This window comes from Chrysochloris asiatica, unplaced genomic scaffold (assembly GCF_000296735.1).
Source record: "Chrysochloris asiatica unplaced genomic scaffold, ChrAsi1.0 scaffold00078, whole genome shotgun sequence".
Lineage (NCBI taxonomy): Eukaryota > Metazoa > Chordata > Mammalia > Afrosoricida > Chrysochloridae > Chrysochloris > Chrysochloris asiatica.
This window is the reverse complement of record NW_006408596.1, coordinates 5,486,258-5,501,794: the sequence shown is the minus strand read 5'-3', so window position 1 is coordinate 5,501,794 and position 15,537 is coordinate 5,486,258. Positions and strand designations below refer to the sequence as shown.

Genomic DNA, 15,537 nt, shown 5'->3' with positions numbered 1-15,537 from the left:
GGGCACTACCCAATTCAGCCTTCCCATGAAGAGTGTGACAATGTAAAAGAAAGAAAAACGAGGGAAATCTTCAAAAACCAATATGGTGATAATTCCATCCAAATTGGAAAATCTAGAAACCATGAGGAAAACTCTGGAGGAAGGGCGTTTAATTTCTGCACTGAGGCACTGAAGCTTTGCTGCCCAAACCAGTGTGCCTCGGAAGGCAGAAAGCAGGATTGGAGGCCGAGAGATTGCGGATGTGCCGTGAGGAACATAATCTTCTCTTTTTTTCTCAGGGACTCTGAGTCACAGTCTCTTTCCAGAACAGCATCAGTGTCAACTTGTGAGATCAGATAGTGAGAGGGGGAGTTGGGGCCTGTAGTTTGCTAATTTCTCTGTTTTTGGTGCTGGTTGCCCCTGTTTTAGTGCTGTGGGATGTTCAACGCTGTTATTTTTATAAAACACAAGGAGGGGAAGATGGCGGCCAGAGTTTTGCTCTGGAATGCCTAAGCTGATTCCAGTGGGTATGACCTCCATGGCCCACAGGTTTTTAACTCAAGGAGGTGTAAGCAGTTTGTTCTGTACCATGCTACATCTCGTATAGGACAGTTGGGTCACAGCCCACATCTCTACAACATTTACAACGGCACGGGACATTCTGTGTTATCAAGCTTGCAAAACAGACCCCCAGAATGAAACACATCCTCAATGGCATCGAAGTTTTTGTTTAGAGTCTTTTGGACTTTCTCTTTTCTGCACGGTTTCTGGAAGGGCAATATCAATGCATTGTGTCTCACAGACAAGATGTGGGGGGGGGTGGTGGTGGGGGGAAACAAAAAACCGTGGTTCCAAGGTTATCTAAATTTTGGTCAGTCTTATAGTATCTTGTGATGGCTTTGAATAATTGTCTTCTTTTAATCTCATCTAGTGGCAAAAACAACACAACTTCAGTGTATACTTCGCAACAGTTGTGACAGCATCCCGATTTTATAACTCTCTGTAATATCAAAACAGCATCGGCTGGGAATAAATTCCAAAGGATCCTTTATTAAAATATCTAAAAGAGGTCTATAAATAGTTCTGTATTTTTCTAAAAGAGTTTGGAGTTTTCAGATGAAAATGTGGCGCCATTTTGCTTCTGTATCCTGCAGAGAGGTCAGGGTGGAGAAGAGAAGCAGGGTGCCAGGTGCTCCTTGGGTGGGGGTGCCGAAAGAGGAGGCAGTGGTACCTGCCCCACCCACACGCTCACAACTTTGTAAAACTTGATTACCACAAAAAACGTAAACAGAATAAAGTTGCTGTCCACATTTTGACAGTTGAGTTCCTCTCTCCCTGGCCCTAGCCTCTCTGGGAGAGTGAGTCTGAGAGGAAAAGTGACCACCAGGGTATCCATCCCCTTTGCCCTCCCTGCCGCCCCCCCATCCCTGCCTTCAGAACTCCCACTCCAGGGCTTCCTCCCGATTGGCAGCCTTCTCTAGCCGGTAGATGATGCTGTTCAGGTTGGCCATCTTCTCGTGCCGCCGCTGCAAGTTAGGGTTCACCTTAGCACTGGGGTGCAAGGCCCCAGCTGTGTCAGCAGTGGGGCTGGCACTCGGCACTTTGGCAAGGGGGATTCCAGGTGGGGATGGAGAGATGGGAGCTGAGGAGGAGGGAATGGGTGACAGTGACATCATGAGACCTGGAGAAGAGGCAGCTGAGGGCGAGTTCAGTGACACCTCCAGGCTACAGCGTGAGGACTCTGAGGCCGACTTAAAACTTAGTGGGTCTGGGGGAATCTGACCCCTGCCCTCGTTCTCCAGAGGGGGATGTACTGAGGAGCAGTCTGTGGTGGTCCCACCAGGAAGCAGGGGCCCCAGGGTCACTTTTGGGAGTCCATCATTATCTGGAGGGTCAGGATGTTCCTCTTTGGAGGGATCTTGGCCCTTGTTTGGCTCCCCTAAGTCCTGGGGCTGGCTTCCCTCCTCTTCCTCAGTGTCCTCCTCTGTCTGTTCTTGCTTGATCCTCACTTGGGCCTTGTCCTGGGTAGTCACGGATGTGCCGGTGTCCTCAGAGCCCTCCTGAAGCTCTAGTGCCTTCACAATAGGCTTTTGGTCCTCAGCTTCAGAGTTGGGGCTTGGCGGTGTGGGGTCCGGGTGGGAGTGGCCTGCTGGCAGAACACCAGGGCCTCCGCTGGGGTCGAGGTCGGGTTCATCCTGGGTCCCCTCCACCAACATCTCCCGGCGCATTCGAGACCTGGGACAGAGATGGTGGTGAGCTGGAGGAGGCTGGGCAGGGGGTTCCAGCTAATCCTGGCTCAAACCTCTGGATCCCACCCACTCCCCTGGGGGCTATTTGTTAAACCTCTTTGCACACGTCTTAATTCCCCTCAAGGTGAGTACTACTGTTAGCCACACTTCCCAGAGGAAACAGGGTTCAGAGATGTTAAGTAAGTCATCCATGATTACAAATGGCAGAGTTGAGACTTGAACTCATGACTTGGAATCTGAAGTTCTAGATCGAGACCTGCACTGTCCAGTACAGGAGCCACTGACCACATGTGGCTCTTGAACATGTGGAATGTGTTGAGTGAGATGTATTGTAAGGGTGAGATACACTATATTTTGAAGGCTTTCTTGTTGTTGTTGTTGTTATGTGCCATGGAGTCGGTTCCGACTCATAGCGACCCTGTACAGATTTCCGAGGCTGTAAATCTTTACAGGAGCAGAAAGCTTCATCTTTCTCCCGCGGAACAACTGGTAGTTTCGAACTGCTGACCTTGCAGCTCTCAGCCTGATTTGTAACCACTACGCTACCAGAGCTGCTTTTTAAGGCTTAGTACCAAAAAAAAAAGTAAACTATGCCATTAATAATGTTTTTATCTTGATTACATATTTAAATGATGGTATTTTGGACATACTGGGCTAAAAACCTTACTATTACAGTTGATTTAATCAGTTTCTTTTATTATTATTTTTTAATGTGGTTATGAAATATGATCTAAGTGCCCCATATTTCTGCTGGACAGCAATGTTCTAGAATATTTCTCAAAGTCAAATGCACATTTATTTTGTGGCAGTAAAACCACTGCCACTTTCCTGGAGGGCTCCTCAGTATCAGCCCAGAAGGGAAAGGTGAGGCACGGTGAGCAACTTGCCCATAACACACAGTGGCAGAGCTGGGATCAGACCCTAAGAACCCTGAATTCCTGTCCCTCATCCCTTGAGTGGTCTCTCTGCTGCCAGAGGGAAACTGAGAGTCAAGAACTGTGCTTCAGAATAGGAAAGACCAGGAATGGGTCAAAGCCCATTTGTTATTTTCCAAACATCAAATGAGGTCCAGTGAGGGTCCATGGCTTGTCCCAGGTCATAGAGCAACTTGGGCAGCTGTGTTCCCGGGGTTCCTTTGTTATTGTTGTTAAGTACCAAGGAGTCAGTTCCGACTCATAGTGACCCTGCACAGGGTTTCCGAGGCTGTAAATCTTTACGGGAGCAGAAAGCCTCATCTTTCTCCCATGGAACACCTGGTAGTTTCGAACTGCCGACCTTGGGTTAGCAGCCCGATTTGTAACCATTACACTACCATAGCTCCTTAGGGGTTCCTTTAGCACCTTTAAATCTAGAGCTTTCGGCCCATTTTTACTACGTGAATACTGTCGAGTCAGTTCTGACTCATAGTGACCCAGTATAGGGTTTCCGAGGAGTGGCTGGTGATTTGAATCGCTGGCCTTGTGGTCCAGTGCATTCTCCGGAAGCACCACACCAGGACTCCATAAGAATACCTAATTACATTGTATTAATATAGAATTCTAATAGTTATAAATGATATATATATAAACATCACAGTAGTGGAAGCTTGTACAAGGGCGGGTGCTGGGCAAAGTCTTAGTGAATCCTTTAATTTATTTTCCATTATAACCTGAAGAGGGGATACTAGTCTCATCCCCACTGATAGGGAGACACGGCTCAGCGGGATTACCCTGGGTCACAGAGTCAGTGCAGGGCAGGGGGGACAATTTGAAACATGCACTCGTCTGCTCCCTCTCTCCCTTGTTCAGGTAGGGGATGGGGCCAGAAGAGACTGTGAAGGTCATTAGTACTATCCCCTTCTTCAGTCCCTTGTCCCTCCACAAGGGTGGTCTTATCTACCTGCTAGGGGGGGCTCTGCCATCTCCTTCAGCCCCCTTCAGAAGAACTTGTGGGTGGGAGCTGAGAGGGCTTCAGGTCTTCAGGATGACCCAGTGCCTGAAGCTCTCCCATTAGAACTTCCAAACTGTAGGTCCCGAATGGGATCTTTGTTAAAATACGAATGGGAGGGGTCACATGTGAGGCCAACAGTCATTCACACTTTAGAACAAGTCAGCCTTTTTTCTCCCCCTTCAATCTTTGACTCTCATCTCAAATCTGAGGCAGAGGTTTCTTGTCTTTTTCCTTCTGTTGATCACCTTTGCAGAGGTCACTGAAGTCTGTAAAAATATATATTAAGGTGAGTGCTTCTCTGCTCTAGAGCTGGCCTGCTGCTTTGTCAGAGGTGCTAAGGGTAAAGACTTTGTATACCTTGTTCTTTGCTGCATTCCCAGACCCATCATGGTGCCTAAGGAGGCCTGGTGGTGCAGTGGGTTAGGCACTGGGCTGCTAACTGCAAGGTCAGTGGTTCAAACCCACCAGCCACTCCATGGGAAAACTGTGAGACAGTCTGCGAAACCCCATGGAGTAGTTCTGCTGTTTTATAGGGTCTCCATGAGCTGGAATCGACCCTGTCGCAGTTGTTTTAGTTTGTACCATGGTGCCTGGGAGTATGTGGTTGTTAAGTGCTACCGAGTCAATTCCAACCATAGCGATCCTACATAGGGTTTCCGAGGAGCTGCCAACCTTGTGGTTCAAACCAACTTTGCACCACACGTTAACCCACAACGCCACACCAGGATTCTACCTGAGAGTACAGCAAAGAGCAAGCAAGTCAGACAAATGAAAGAATATGTACTTAGTAAACATTTACTGAATTCATGAATGCATTCTTCTCTTGGAGAATGATTTCATATAGAAGTGGAATTCCTTCAGCTCCTTGGTACAAACCACTATTCATTTTCCAAACCCAGCTTAAATGCCACCTCCTCCATAAAGTCTTCCCCAGGATGAATTCCCTATTCCCTTGGCCCCTGGTTCTTTTCTGCTTTACAGTACTTCTTGGTGGCAGTGAAATTAGCTGATGCATAATTGTAAGCCCCTCAAGGGCCTGGAGGCTGTCTTTGAGCCCCTCTAACTCTCGACCATGTACCACTGTGTATGTTCACTCAGGAAATACGAGTATTGAATGATGATGTTGGATAATAATGGATGCTCAGTTCCTGTGGGAAACGAGTGGGGAAAGGCGTCCTCATGTCTCCCAGGGAGGGAAGGAGGAGGTGGGAAGGCTCTAAGGGCCCATGTCATCTGCTCTTATCTGACACAATGTGTTTACACCCAAAGTGATTTAGCATTCTGGGGTTGGTTTAGATTTCTCATCTGTAAAATAGGAATGAGACTCAGAGAAATAATGTAATTTGTCCAAGGTCATATGGCCAAGATGGTTCTAGGACTAAGGTCTGTGTGATACTGAAGCTCAGGCTAAGGGGAGAGGAGACTTGGAGTGCTTCCCTCTTCCAGTTGTCGCCTTCCTCTTCTCCCTTCAGATCAAAGGACCTTCTCTCTGTCTGTAGAAGGGATGGATGCACTCTCCTCTCTGGCACTACATGGGCACTAGAAACACTTTGCTGCTAAGGAATCGGGGAGAGGGAAAGGGGAAGAGAATGAGAAAGTAGGGAAGGATCCTGCCTCAGAAACCGAAGTGAACCTAGTGTTGCTGAGTCTGTTTGGACTTGTAGTGAGCCTGCAGGACAGAGGAGAACTGTTCCACACACTCCCAAGGCTGTGATCCTTTCCGGAAGCAGACTGTCCCGTCTTTCTCCCGTGCAGTGGCTGGTGGGTTCAGTTAGCACTGGTTAATCACTGTGTCACCAGGGAAGCTTCTGCCTCAGACTGTTGTTGTTAAGTGCCATCGAGTCAGTTCCGACCCATAGTGGCCCTGTATGTAGTTTCCAAGCAGTGACTGGTGAGCTTGAACTGCCAATCTTGCGGTTCAAGCCTAGTGAATTAACCCATAGCACCAGCTCCTGAAATCTCCCCCTTCAAACTTTCTCCTCAAGGATCTCGTCATCAGGCCTGGGAAGCTTGTTACATCTCGTTGGGCAGTGCCTGCCTGTACCCACCAGCCCCGGAAGCCCAACTTCTGTAGACCAGCAACCCCCAGAGGAGGGGCTGGAGAGAGGAAGGTCTCAGGGGAGAAAGAGGCATAGCAGAGGACACACTTTCTCCCCAAGGTGGGTGGAGCCTGAAGAGGGAGCTAGCGGAGTTTCCCTATCAGGGCTCTACCCAGAAGCTCTGTGGATACTTATCACTCTTCAGGCTTGTACCCCAAATAGCATCTCCCCATGCCTTCTTAGAGGCAGACACAGAGCATGCTGGGTGAAATAACAACAATAATAAATTCAATAGCTATCACTTTCTATGTGCCGGGTATTTTATGTCACTCCATCAGATGCACAGAACAATATTATGAAGCTATTGTCCCTATTTTACAAGTATGAAGTCTGAGGCTTGAGGAGTTAAGACTTGCCCGGGTCCTACCACTGGACATGCTGGTGCTGGGCTTCACAGCCATGTGCCATTAGACTTGAATCTAAAGACACATACCACATGCCCACCTTCCCTCGCCTAGCACGTGCCAGAACCCCTCCAGGCCCTGGGATGGGGACAGGGGTCCGGTCCAGCCCTGCCCCCCAGCTCCCACCTGTAGTTGTGGAACCAGTTGATGACCGTGTTGGTCTTGAGGTTCAGCTGGAAGGAGAGCAGCTCAATGGTCTGCTGGGAGGGGTAGGGCTCCAGCTGGTAGGCCTTCCTCAGCGCGGCCTTCTCCTCGGGGGCCAGCACCACGCGTGGCTTCTTGATCTGCAGGAGGCTCAGGTCCTGGGGCTGCAGGCAGGGACTGGCACACTCGGAGCGGGTGGCTGGGGACTCGCTGTCCGAGCCAGTGCTGATGAGCCCATACCTGCGCTTCAGGTAGGCTGGGGCGGAGAAGGAGGGAGGTTAGCGGGACCTCTGACCGGAAGCCGGTGTTGTTGCTCAACAGCACCCCCTTCTGGTTCCCGGCAGGTCGGAAGGAGCCCCACTCAATCACCCCAGCCCTCTCAGAACCCCAAACCTAAGGCCAAAGTGCAGGCCCATCCCTGTAGTCTTGTCTCTTCTGCCTTTTCTCCTTCCTCAGTCTCTTTCCAAGTCTTACTGAGCCCTTTGCTGAGAGGCTCCCTCTGCCAATGCCAGCGCCAGGGGCCCTGTGATCCGGCCAATGTAAACATGTAAAGGGCTTAGCAGGGTTTCTCCTAAGGAAGCACTAAAACATGGGTGCTATTAGGGCATTCTTGGATTGTAGGAAACACAACCCAATTCCACAGGCAGGAAAATATGAATTTAAATGGGCCCATTAACTGTATGATGCTTTTTAACCCGGAATAACTAAGATGTGAAATAAAGAGTACCTGGGAATGGAAGAAGTGAAGTCCTAGCATCTCATTTTCTGATGAAGTAGACCAAGGCACAGAGAGGGCAAGTAACTTGCCCAAGGTCACACAGCCAGGAAGAGGCAGGCCAACTTCTTAACTACAGATCTGTGTGATGATAAAGCTCCAGCCCTAACCCCTCAGGCCTGGCTGGACCTTGGCCTTCATCATGAACTGCTCTGGGAACTGATGTTTCTCACTGTCCAATAGCAAGCTGAGTCTAGACTACTAGATCCTGGGTTTACGGGCTACAACTGGATTTGGTTCCAGTGGGCCAATCAGAGGCCAGCCCCATGTTCAGGCTCACCTTTCTTCTCCAGCTTCTTCATGTCCCTCAGCTTCTCCACATTATGGGGGTCATTAAGCCACAGCTGCATGCGGACGAAGGGCTCCCGCCCCTTCAGGCTCAGCTTGTGCCAGGGTTTGGGCCGGGACAGCAGGTCAGACACAGAGCCTTGTGTCAGGCCCAGGATACTCTCTCCGAAAAGCCGCTGCCCTGGGGACAGGGAGGAGGGCAGCCTGTTACCCTAGGCCGGGTGGAGAAACCCATCAGAGACACAGGTGAGAAGTTCATGGGCCTGTCTCCACTAACCCAGAGACACAGGGACACTCAGCTCAGTGTGACTTTGAAGGGGACCTTTCTGCAAAAGAAGAGGTTTGCAGGGCAGACTAGGATCATTAAGACCCAAAATGTATTTCCAACTGTTCTTTACTCTTAGGGAATCCCAGAAATTATCTGCAAAAGTTCACACGTATGAATTTGTCTCACTGCGTTAGAGGCTAATTTGACAGATTCTATCAAAATTTAAAAGTGTGTCTCTTTTGATCTAGGCGACTCACTGCCTGGAAATTAGCCTACAGTTGTACTTGCCTAAGGGCATGACATTAGACACAGATACCTTGTTAGAGACAGCAGGAAATTGGAAACAACCAAAGTGCCCATCAGTTGGGCAAAAAGCTTGGGGCACCTGTGTCCCAGAGCAACAGGGAAATGAATGAACATGACATAGTCGTCCTATGACAGAATGCCCAAACAAGATAGCTGACTTTACAAAGCAATCTGTAGTAAAGTATGCGTGCTTGCTCATTTATAAATGAAACCCAAACCACACCCACTGCCACTGCGTTGATTCCAACTCATAGCAACCCTGTTGTTCCATGACTTTGAATCAGCCTCATCATTGTTACATTTGAGCTCACTGCTGCCACCATTGTGTTGATTCATCTCCTCAGAGGTCTTCATCTAATTTTGTTGACTCTCCACTTTACCAAACTTGATGATCTTCTCCAGGGACTGATACCTCCTAATAACATGTCTGAAGAATGAGACGAAGTCTGGCTATCTTGGCTGTACTTCTAACACAGATTTGCTTGTTCTTCTGGCAGTTCATGGTACTTTTAATATTCTTCTCCAATAACATAATTCAAATGTGTCAATTCTTCTAGAGTCTTCCTTATTCACTGTCCAACTTTCACATGCTTATGAGGTGATTGAAAATACCCTGGCGCAGGTCAGATGAACCTTAGTCCTCAAACTGATTTCTTTGTTCTTGAACACTTTAAAGAGGTCTTTTGTAGCAGATGTGCCCTAATGCAATACATTGCTTGATTTCTTGACTGTGTGTTGATTGTGGATCCAAGTAAAATGAACTCTTCGACAACTTCAATATTTTCTCCGTTTATTATGATGCTATCTATTGGTCCAGTTATAAAGATTTCTGTTTTCTATACATTGAGGTGCAATTCAAACTGAAGGTTGTATGTAGTCTTTGATCTTCATCAGTAATATTTTAAGTCCTCTTGCTTCCAGCAAGCAAAGGTGTATCATCTTCATATTGCAGGTAGTTAACAAATCTTCCTCCAATTCTGATGCTACGTTCTTCTTCATAAAATCTAGTGTTTCTGATTATTTGCTCAGCATTCAGACTAAGTATGGTAAAAGGATATAACTCTGCCGCACACCATTCCTAATTTTAAACTATCTGGTATCCCCTTGTTCTGTTATAACAACTGCCTATTTCCTCATTTGCACAAGAACAGTTCTGGAACAACTTATTCTTCACAATGCTATCCATAGTTCGTTATGATCCACACAGTCAAAGGCCTTTGCATAGTCAATAAAGCACAAGTAAACATCTTTTTAGATTCTCTGTTTTCAGCCAAGATCCATCTGACGTCAGCAAAGATATCTCTAGTTTCATGTCCTTTTCTGAATCTGGCTTGAATTTCTGGCAGTTTCCTGTCAATGTACTGTTGCAATAGTTTTTAAGTTATTTTACGACAAAGTTTATTTGCATGTGATAATAATGATATTGTTCAATGATTTCCATATTCTGTTTGGCTACTTCTCTATGGAATGGGCACAAATAGGGATCTCTTCCATTTGGTAGGCCAGGTAGCTGTCTTCTAAATTTCTTGGTCTAGATGAGTGAGTGTCTCTAGTGCTGCATCAGTTTGTTGAAAGATTTCCATTTGTATTCTGTCAATTCTTGGAACCTTCTTTTGACAATGTCTTCAGTGCAGCTTGGACTTCTTCCTTCAGTACTATCAGTTCTTGATCATATGTTACCTCCTGAATTGGCTGAACTTTGACCATTTCTTTTTGGTATAGTGACTCTGTGTATTACTTCCATCTTCTTCTATTGTTTTTGTAAGTTTTTATTGTGAACTGACTGATACGTCCATCGTCTTTTGGTACTTTCTGCATCATTTTATATTTTGCCCATAGAATCCTTCAATACTGTAAGCAGAGGCTTGAAGTTTTTCTTCAGTTCTTTCAGCTTGAGAAATTCTGATTGTGTTCTTCCCTTCAGGGTTTTTAACTCCAGGTCTTTGCACATGTCATTATAATACTTGACTTTGTCTTCTTGAGCTGCCCTTTGAAATTTTCTGTTCTGGTCTTTTACTTCATCATTTCGTTTAGCTTCTCAAGAGCAAATTTCAGAATCTCTTTAGACATCCATTTAGGTCTTTTCTTTCTTTTCTCTTTTTAATGAACATTTGCTTTCTTCTTGTATGATGTTCTTGATGTCATCCCACAATTCTTCAGGTCTTTGGTTATTAGTGACTAATGCATCAAATCTGTTCTTGAGATTGTCTCTGAATTCAGGTGGGATATTTTCAAGGTCATATTTTGGCTCAGTAGATTTGTCTTAGTTTCCTTCAGCTTCAGCCTGAAACTTGCATATGAGCAATTGTTAGTCTGCTCCACAGACTGCCTCTGGTCTTGACTGGCTGATAACATTGAACTTTTCCAGTCTCTCTCCACAGATGCAGTCATTTTGACTCCTGTGAATTCCATCTGGTGAGGTTCATGTGTCTAGTTGCCTTTTATGTTGTTTAAAAAAGGTATTTGCAATGAATAAGTTGTTGGTCTTGCAAAATTCTATCATGAAATCTTCAGCATCATTTCTATCACCAAGGCCATATTTTCCAGCTACTTAACCTTCTTTGTTTCTAACTTTCACAATCCAATCACCAGCAATTATCAGTGCATCTTGATTGCATGTTTGATCAATTTCAGACTGAAGACCTTGGTAGAATTCTTTAATTTCATCATCATTAGCTTTAGTGGTTGGTGTGTAAATTTGAATACTAGTAGAACTAACTGGCCTTCCTTGTAGCTGTATAGCTATTATCCTATCACAGACAGTGTTGTACTTCAAGACAGATTTTGAAATGCTATTTTTGACAATGAATGCAGTTCCATTTCCTCTTGACTTTGCTATTCTCAGCATAGCAAGCCATATGATTGTCGGATTCAAAATGGCCAACACCAATCCATTTCAGCTAATGCCTAGAATATCAATCTTTATGCATTCCATTTCATTTTCGACAACTTCCAATTTTCCTAGATTCATTCTTCATACATTCCATGTTTCATTTATTAATGGATCTTTGCAGCTATTTTGAATTGTGGCCTATCAGCAAATGAGGGTCCCGAAAATGTAGCTCCATTCATGTCATTATGAAATGAAGGTCCCAAAAACTTAGCTTCACTCATATCATTATGGGTCAACCTTACTTCAAGGAGGCAGTTTTTCACCAGTCATATTTTGAAGGCGTTCCAAATTGAGGGGCTCATTTTCTGGTACTATAAATGAAAATGCTCAATTGCTCTTCCTAATGTTTTCATCTTCAGATATTTATATGGTTTTCAGTGGCTAAATATTTAGAAGTAGTCTGTCTTTCCTTCTTCCTCATCAGTCTTAGTCTGGAAGCGCCACTGAAACCTGTCCAATGGGTGACCCTGTTGGCATTTAGAATACCGATGGCAGAGTTCCCAGCATCACAGCAACATGGAGCCACCACAGTATGACAATTGATAGATGAGCAATCTGTCAGTGACCTTGTAGGACAGAGTAAAGCTGCTCCACTGCATTTCTAAGGCTTGAACCATTAACCTCGTGGTTAGCAGGTGAGTGTCACGAGGGTTTCTTTCCATTTATAAAGGGGAAAATTTTTTGGTGTATATGAAGGACTTGAAAAAGTTCATAGAAAAATTCTATCAGGTGTTTTTTTTTAAGGTTTTTATTGTGGATCAAGTAAAAGTTTTACAGGGCAGATCATCAGTTTTACATTCAACAAATCGTACACCTTGTTTCATTACAATGATTATAATCCCCTCCATGTACCATCAGTTACCAGTGTTTCTCTCTATTCACTTTAGCTTTTTTTTTAAACACTCAGCCACATATAATAATTTACACTACCAAAGGGTACATTCTGCAAGCCTGCCTCCTGGCCGCCAGCTCTTAGTCCCTCACTTCCCATGAATCTAGAGTCCTCAGCTGCTCCCCCTCTCCATGTCCCCATCTCTGCCTCCATCTCGGGTGTTGCCGCTTCTCTGGATAAGGTCCCGCATTTCGTTTAACTCTTCTCCCTTGATGGTCCTAGAGTCCTTTGTTTCTGGACTGTAAGATTAACCACTCCCCTGTTTATATTAAAAAACTTCTACCTTTACAATTGTGACAGTCACAATTAGTCATGATAACAATTACTCATTATTGAATCATACGAATCTTATCCCTGCCTCTGTCTGTCAGGTTTTAATTCTGTTTTCCCATGAACTTTTTCAAGTCCCTTTGTATATATTTATGCATACATTCAGAAAGTGTCAAAGATACTTAAAATATGGAGTATAACTGGAAGATTTGGCATGGATTTTACTATTTTTAAACGTATTTATTTTCGCACTCTTTGATACTTTTGAACACTGAGTAGGTCTTATTATGAGAATTCTAATGACGACACTGGGGTAGACATACGTCGTTGGGAAGGGAGCCGAGATTGCATCTCAATCTCAGAGGAATTTATGATACAAACGGGGAAAGAAGATTTCGGCACCGACGGAGGACAGAGCTGGAAATCTAGGGACACTGGGATTTTCTCAAGTCTCCTGGGAGAACAATTTGAAAGCTGTGGGCTGAGAATTCCAGGTCATCTCTGACCTGCATCCCCCTCCCTTTAGTTTGTTGCCTCAGGGACCCACATCAGATTCCGGTGCTTCCTAGAGGGTCCTGGATGTTCCAGGACTGACAAGTACAAGCTCCCCATGGCCATCTCTGATTCCCATCACCCCATACCTAGGTTGTTGTCTGTGAGGACCTCCTTGACCCTCTTGGTGATGGAGTATGTGTCCAGCTCGGGGGACATGGCCACAATCTCCTGGATGCCGCCTGTGGCCTGGCTGCCCAAATTCATCTTCCCGCCCAGTAAGGAGCCACTACGGCCCTCCGGCTGCTGGTTCTCCTTGCTGCTCTCCAGTGACAGGCTCAAGGGCTCCTGGGAGCTCTTCTCAGGCTCCGTGGGGCTAGGGGGAGGGGATGGTGAGGACCTTGGTTCAGTGGGACTGGCTGTGGGGCACAAAGAGACAGAGAGGGTGGTTACTACAATTTAGCATAGACATACATGAAGGCAAGTAGGTTCTTTTGATAGAACCAAGAATTGGCCATGCCCCGTTTTGCAACTACTGTAATCATACGGTAGGCAGGGGTTGAATGCTGTGCTCTTTTAAATCTATCTCTATGGGATCAAACTGACAATTTAGGGGGGCAATGAGTTTATGGTCATGGGGGAGGAAGAACTCAGGAAAGGAGGATAAGAATGGTTGTCCAACTCAGAGAATGAAATCAGTGTCACTGAATTGTACATGTAGACATGGTTGCATTGTATGTTTTGCTGTGTAGATTCTCATCAACAAAATAAATAGCTTTAAAAAATATCTCAGGTAGGAATCATCATCATGCCTGCTAAAACAGCGCAGTCTGATGAGGAACAGGAAGTTTGCATAATCTCAAAGTATCTTCCTACACTACTTATTAATTGTTGTCAGTTCCAACTCATAGCAATGCAATGTCCAACAGAATGAAGCCCTGCCCGGTACAGCTCCATTCTCACACTCAGGGCTGTGTTTCAATCCATCTCACTGAGGCTTCCTCTTTTTCACTGACCCTCCGCTTTATCGAACATGAGATCTTATTAATTACAGAGGGGAGAAGACTGAGTGCGGCAGCAATACCTGGCAGATAGCAACCTAATCAAGTGATCAAAGTTACCATCACTGGTAAGTCAGATGCCCCCTTTATGCCTGCTGATACAATGCACTAAGGACACAGCGGCACTCCTATGAGACACCTGCCAAAAACACATTGTTGTTGTTGTTAGATGCCATCAAATTGGTACTGACTCATAGCGACCATATGCACAACAGAATGAAAGACTGCCCGGCCCTGGGCCAGCCTCACAATTGTTGCCACGCTTGAGCCCACTGGTGCTGCCACTTGGCCAATCCATCTTGCTGGGGGGGGGTCTTCCTCTTTATCTCTGACCCTCCACCTTACCAAACATGATATCCTTCTCCAGTGACTAATCCCTCCTGACACTATGTCTGAAGTATGAGAGATGAAGTTTGGCCATCTTGGCCTCCAAGGAGCACTCTGGCTGCACTTCTTCTAACACAGATCTGTTGGTTCTTTTGGCAGTCCATGGCACTTTCAATATCTTCCTCCAACACCACAACTCAAAGGCATCAATTCTTCTACGATCTTCCTTATTCACTGTCCAGCTTTCGCATGCTTATGAGGTTATTGAAAATACCATGGCTTGGGTCAGGCGCACCTTAGTCCTCAAGCTGACATCTCTGCTCTTCAATACTTTAAAAAGGTCTTGTGCAACAGATTTGCCTAATACAATACGTTGTTTGATTTCTTGATTGCTGCTTCCGTGAGTGTTGATAGTTGATCCAAGAAGAATGAAGTCTTTGACAACTTCAATATTTTCTCCGTTGATAAGAATGTTGTTTATTGGTCCAGTGGTGAGAATTTTTGTTTTCTTTACATTGAAATGCAATCCATACCAAAAGCTGTGCTCTTTGATCTTCATCAGTAAGTGTTTTAAGTCCTCTTCATTTTTAGCAAGCAAGGTTGTATCATCTGCATATCGCAGGTTGTTAATGAGTCTTTCTCCAATCCTGATGCCATGTTTTTCTTCATATAACGCAGCTTCTCGGATGATTTGCTCAGCATACAGGTTGAATAAGTATGAATAAAGTATATAACCCTGTCGCACACCTTTCTTAATTTTAAACCATTCAGTGTTTCCATGTTCTGTTCGAACAACTGCCTCTTGGTCTATGTGCAGATTCCTCATGGGCACAATTAAGTGTTCCAGAATACTTTGCAATGTTGTCCATAGCTTGTCATGATCCACACAATCGAAAGCTTTGTGTAGTCAATAAAGCACAGGTAAACATCTTCCTGGTATTCCCTGCTTTCAGCCAATATCCATCTGACGTCAGCAGTGATATCCCTCATTCCATGTCCTCTTCTGAATCCATCTTGAGCCTCTGGAAGGTCTCTGTCAACATATGATTGTAGGCATTTCTGTATTACTTTTAGTAAAACTACTCACACGGGATATCAAAGACATTGTCTGATGATTTCCACATTCCATTGGGTCACCTCTCTTTGGAATGGGCATAAATA

General features: G+C 45.3%; 1 protein-coding gene across 1 annotated transcript in view; it reads right to left on the bottom strand.

Annotated features, from left to right (window-relative positions):
- Positions 1–1,412: 1,412 nt before the first annotated feature.
- CUX2 (cut-like homeobox 2) overlaps positions 1,413–15,537 on the bottom strand; it is a 362,552-nt gene continuing 348,427 nt past the window's right edge. The window contains exons 19-22 of the mRNA XM_006865423.1: positions 13,138–13,407; positions 7,860–8,048; positions 6,787–7,060; positions 1,413–2,214 (exon numbers count right to left, since the gene is read on the bottom strand). Of these exons, the coding sequence (XP_006865485.1) occupies positions 1,413–2,214; positions 6,787–7,060; positions 7,860–8,048; positions 13,138–13,407 (1,535 nt within the window). The remainder of the gene's footprint in view (positions 2,215–6,786; positions 7,061–7,859; positions 8,049–13,137; positions 13,408–15,537) is intronic.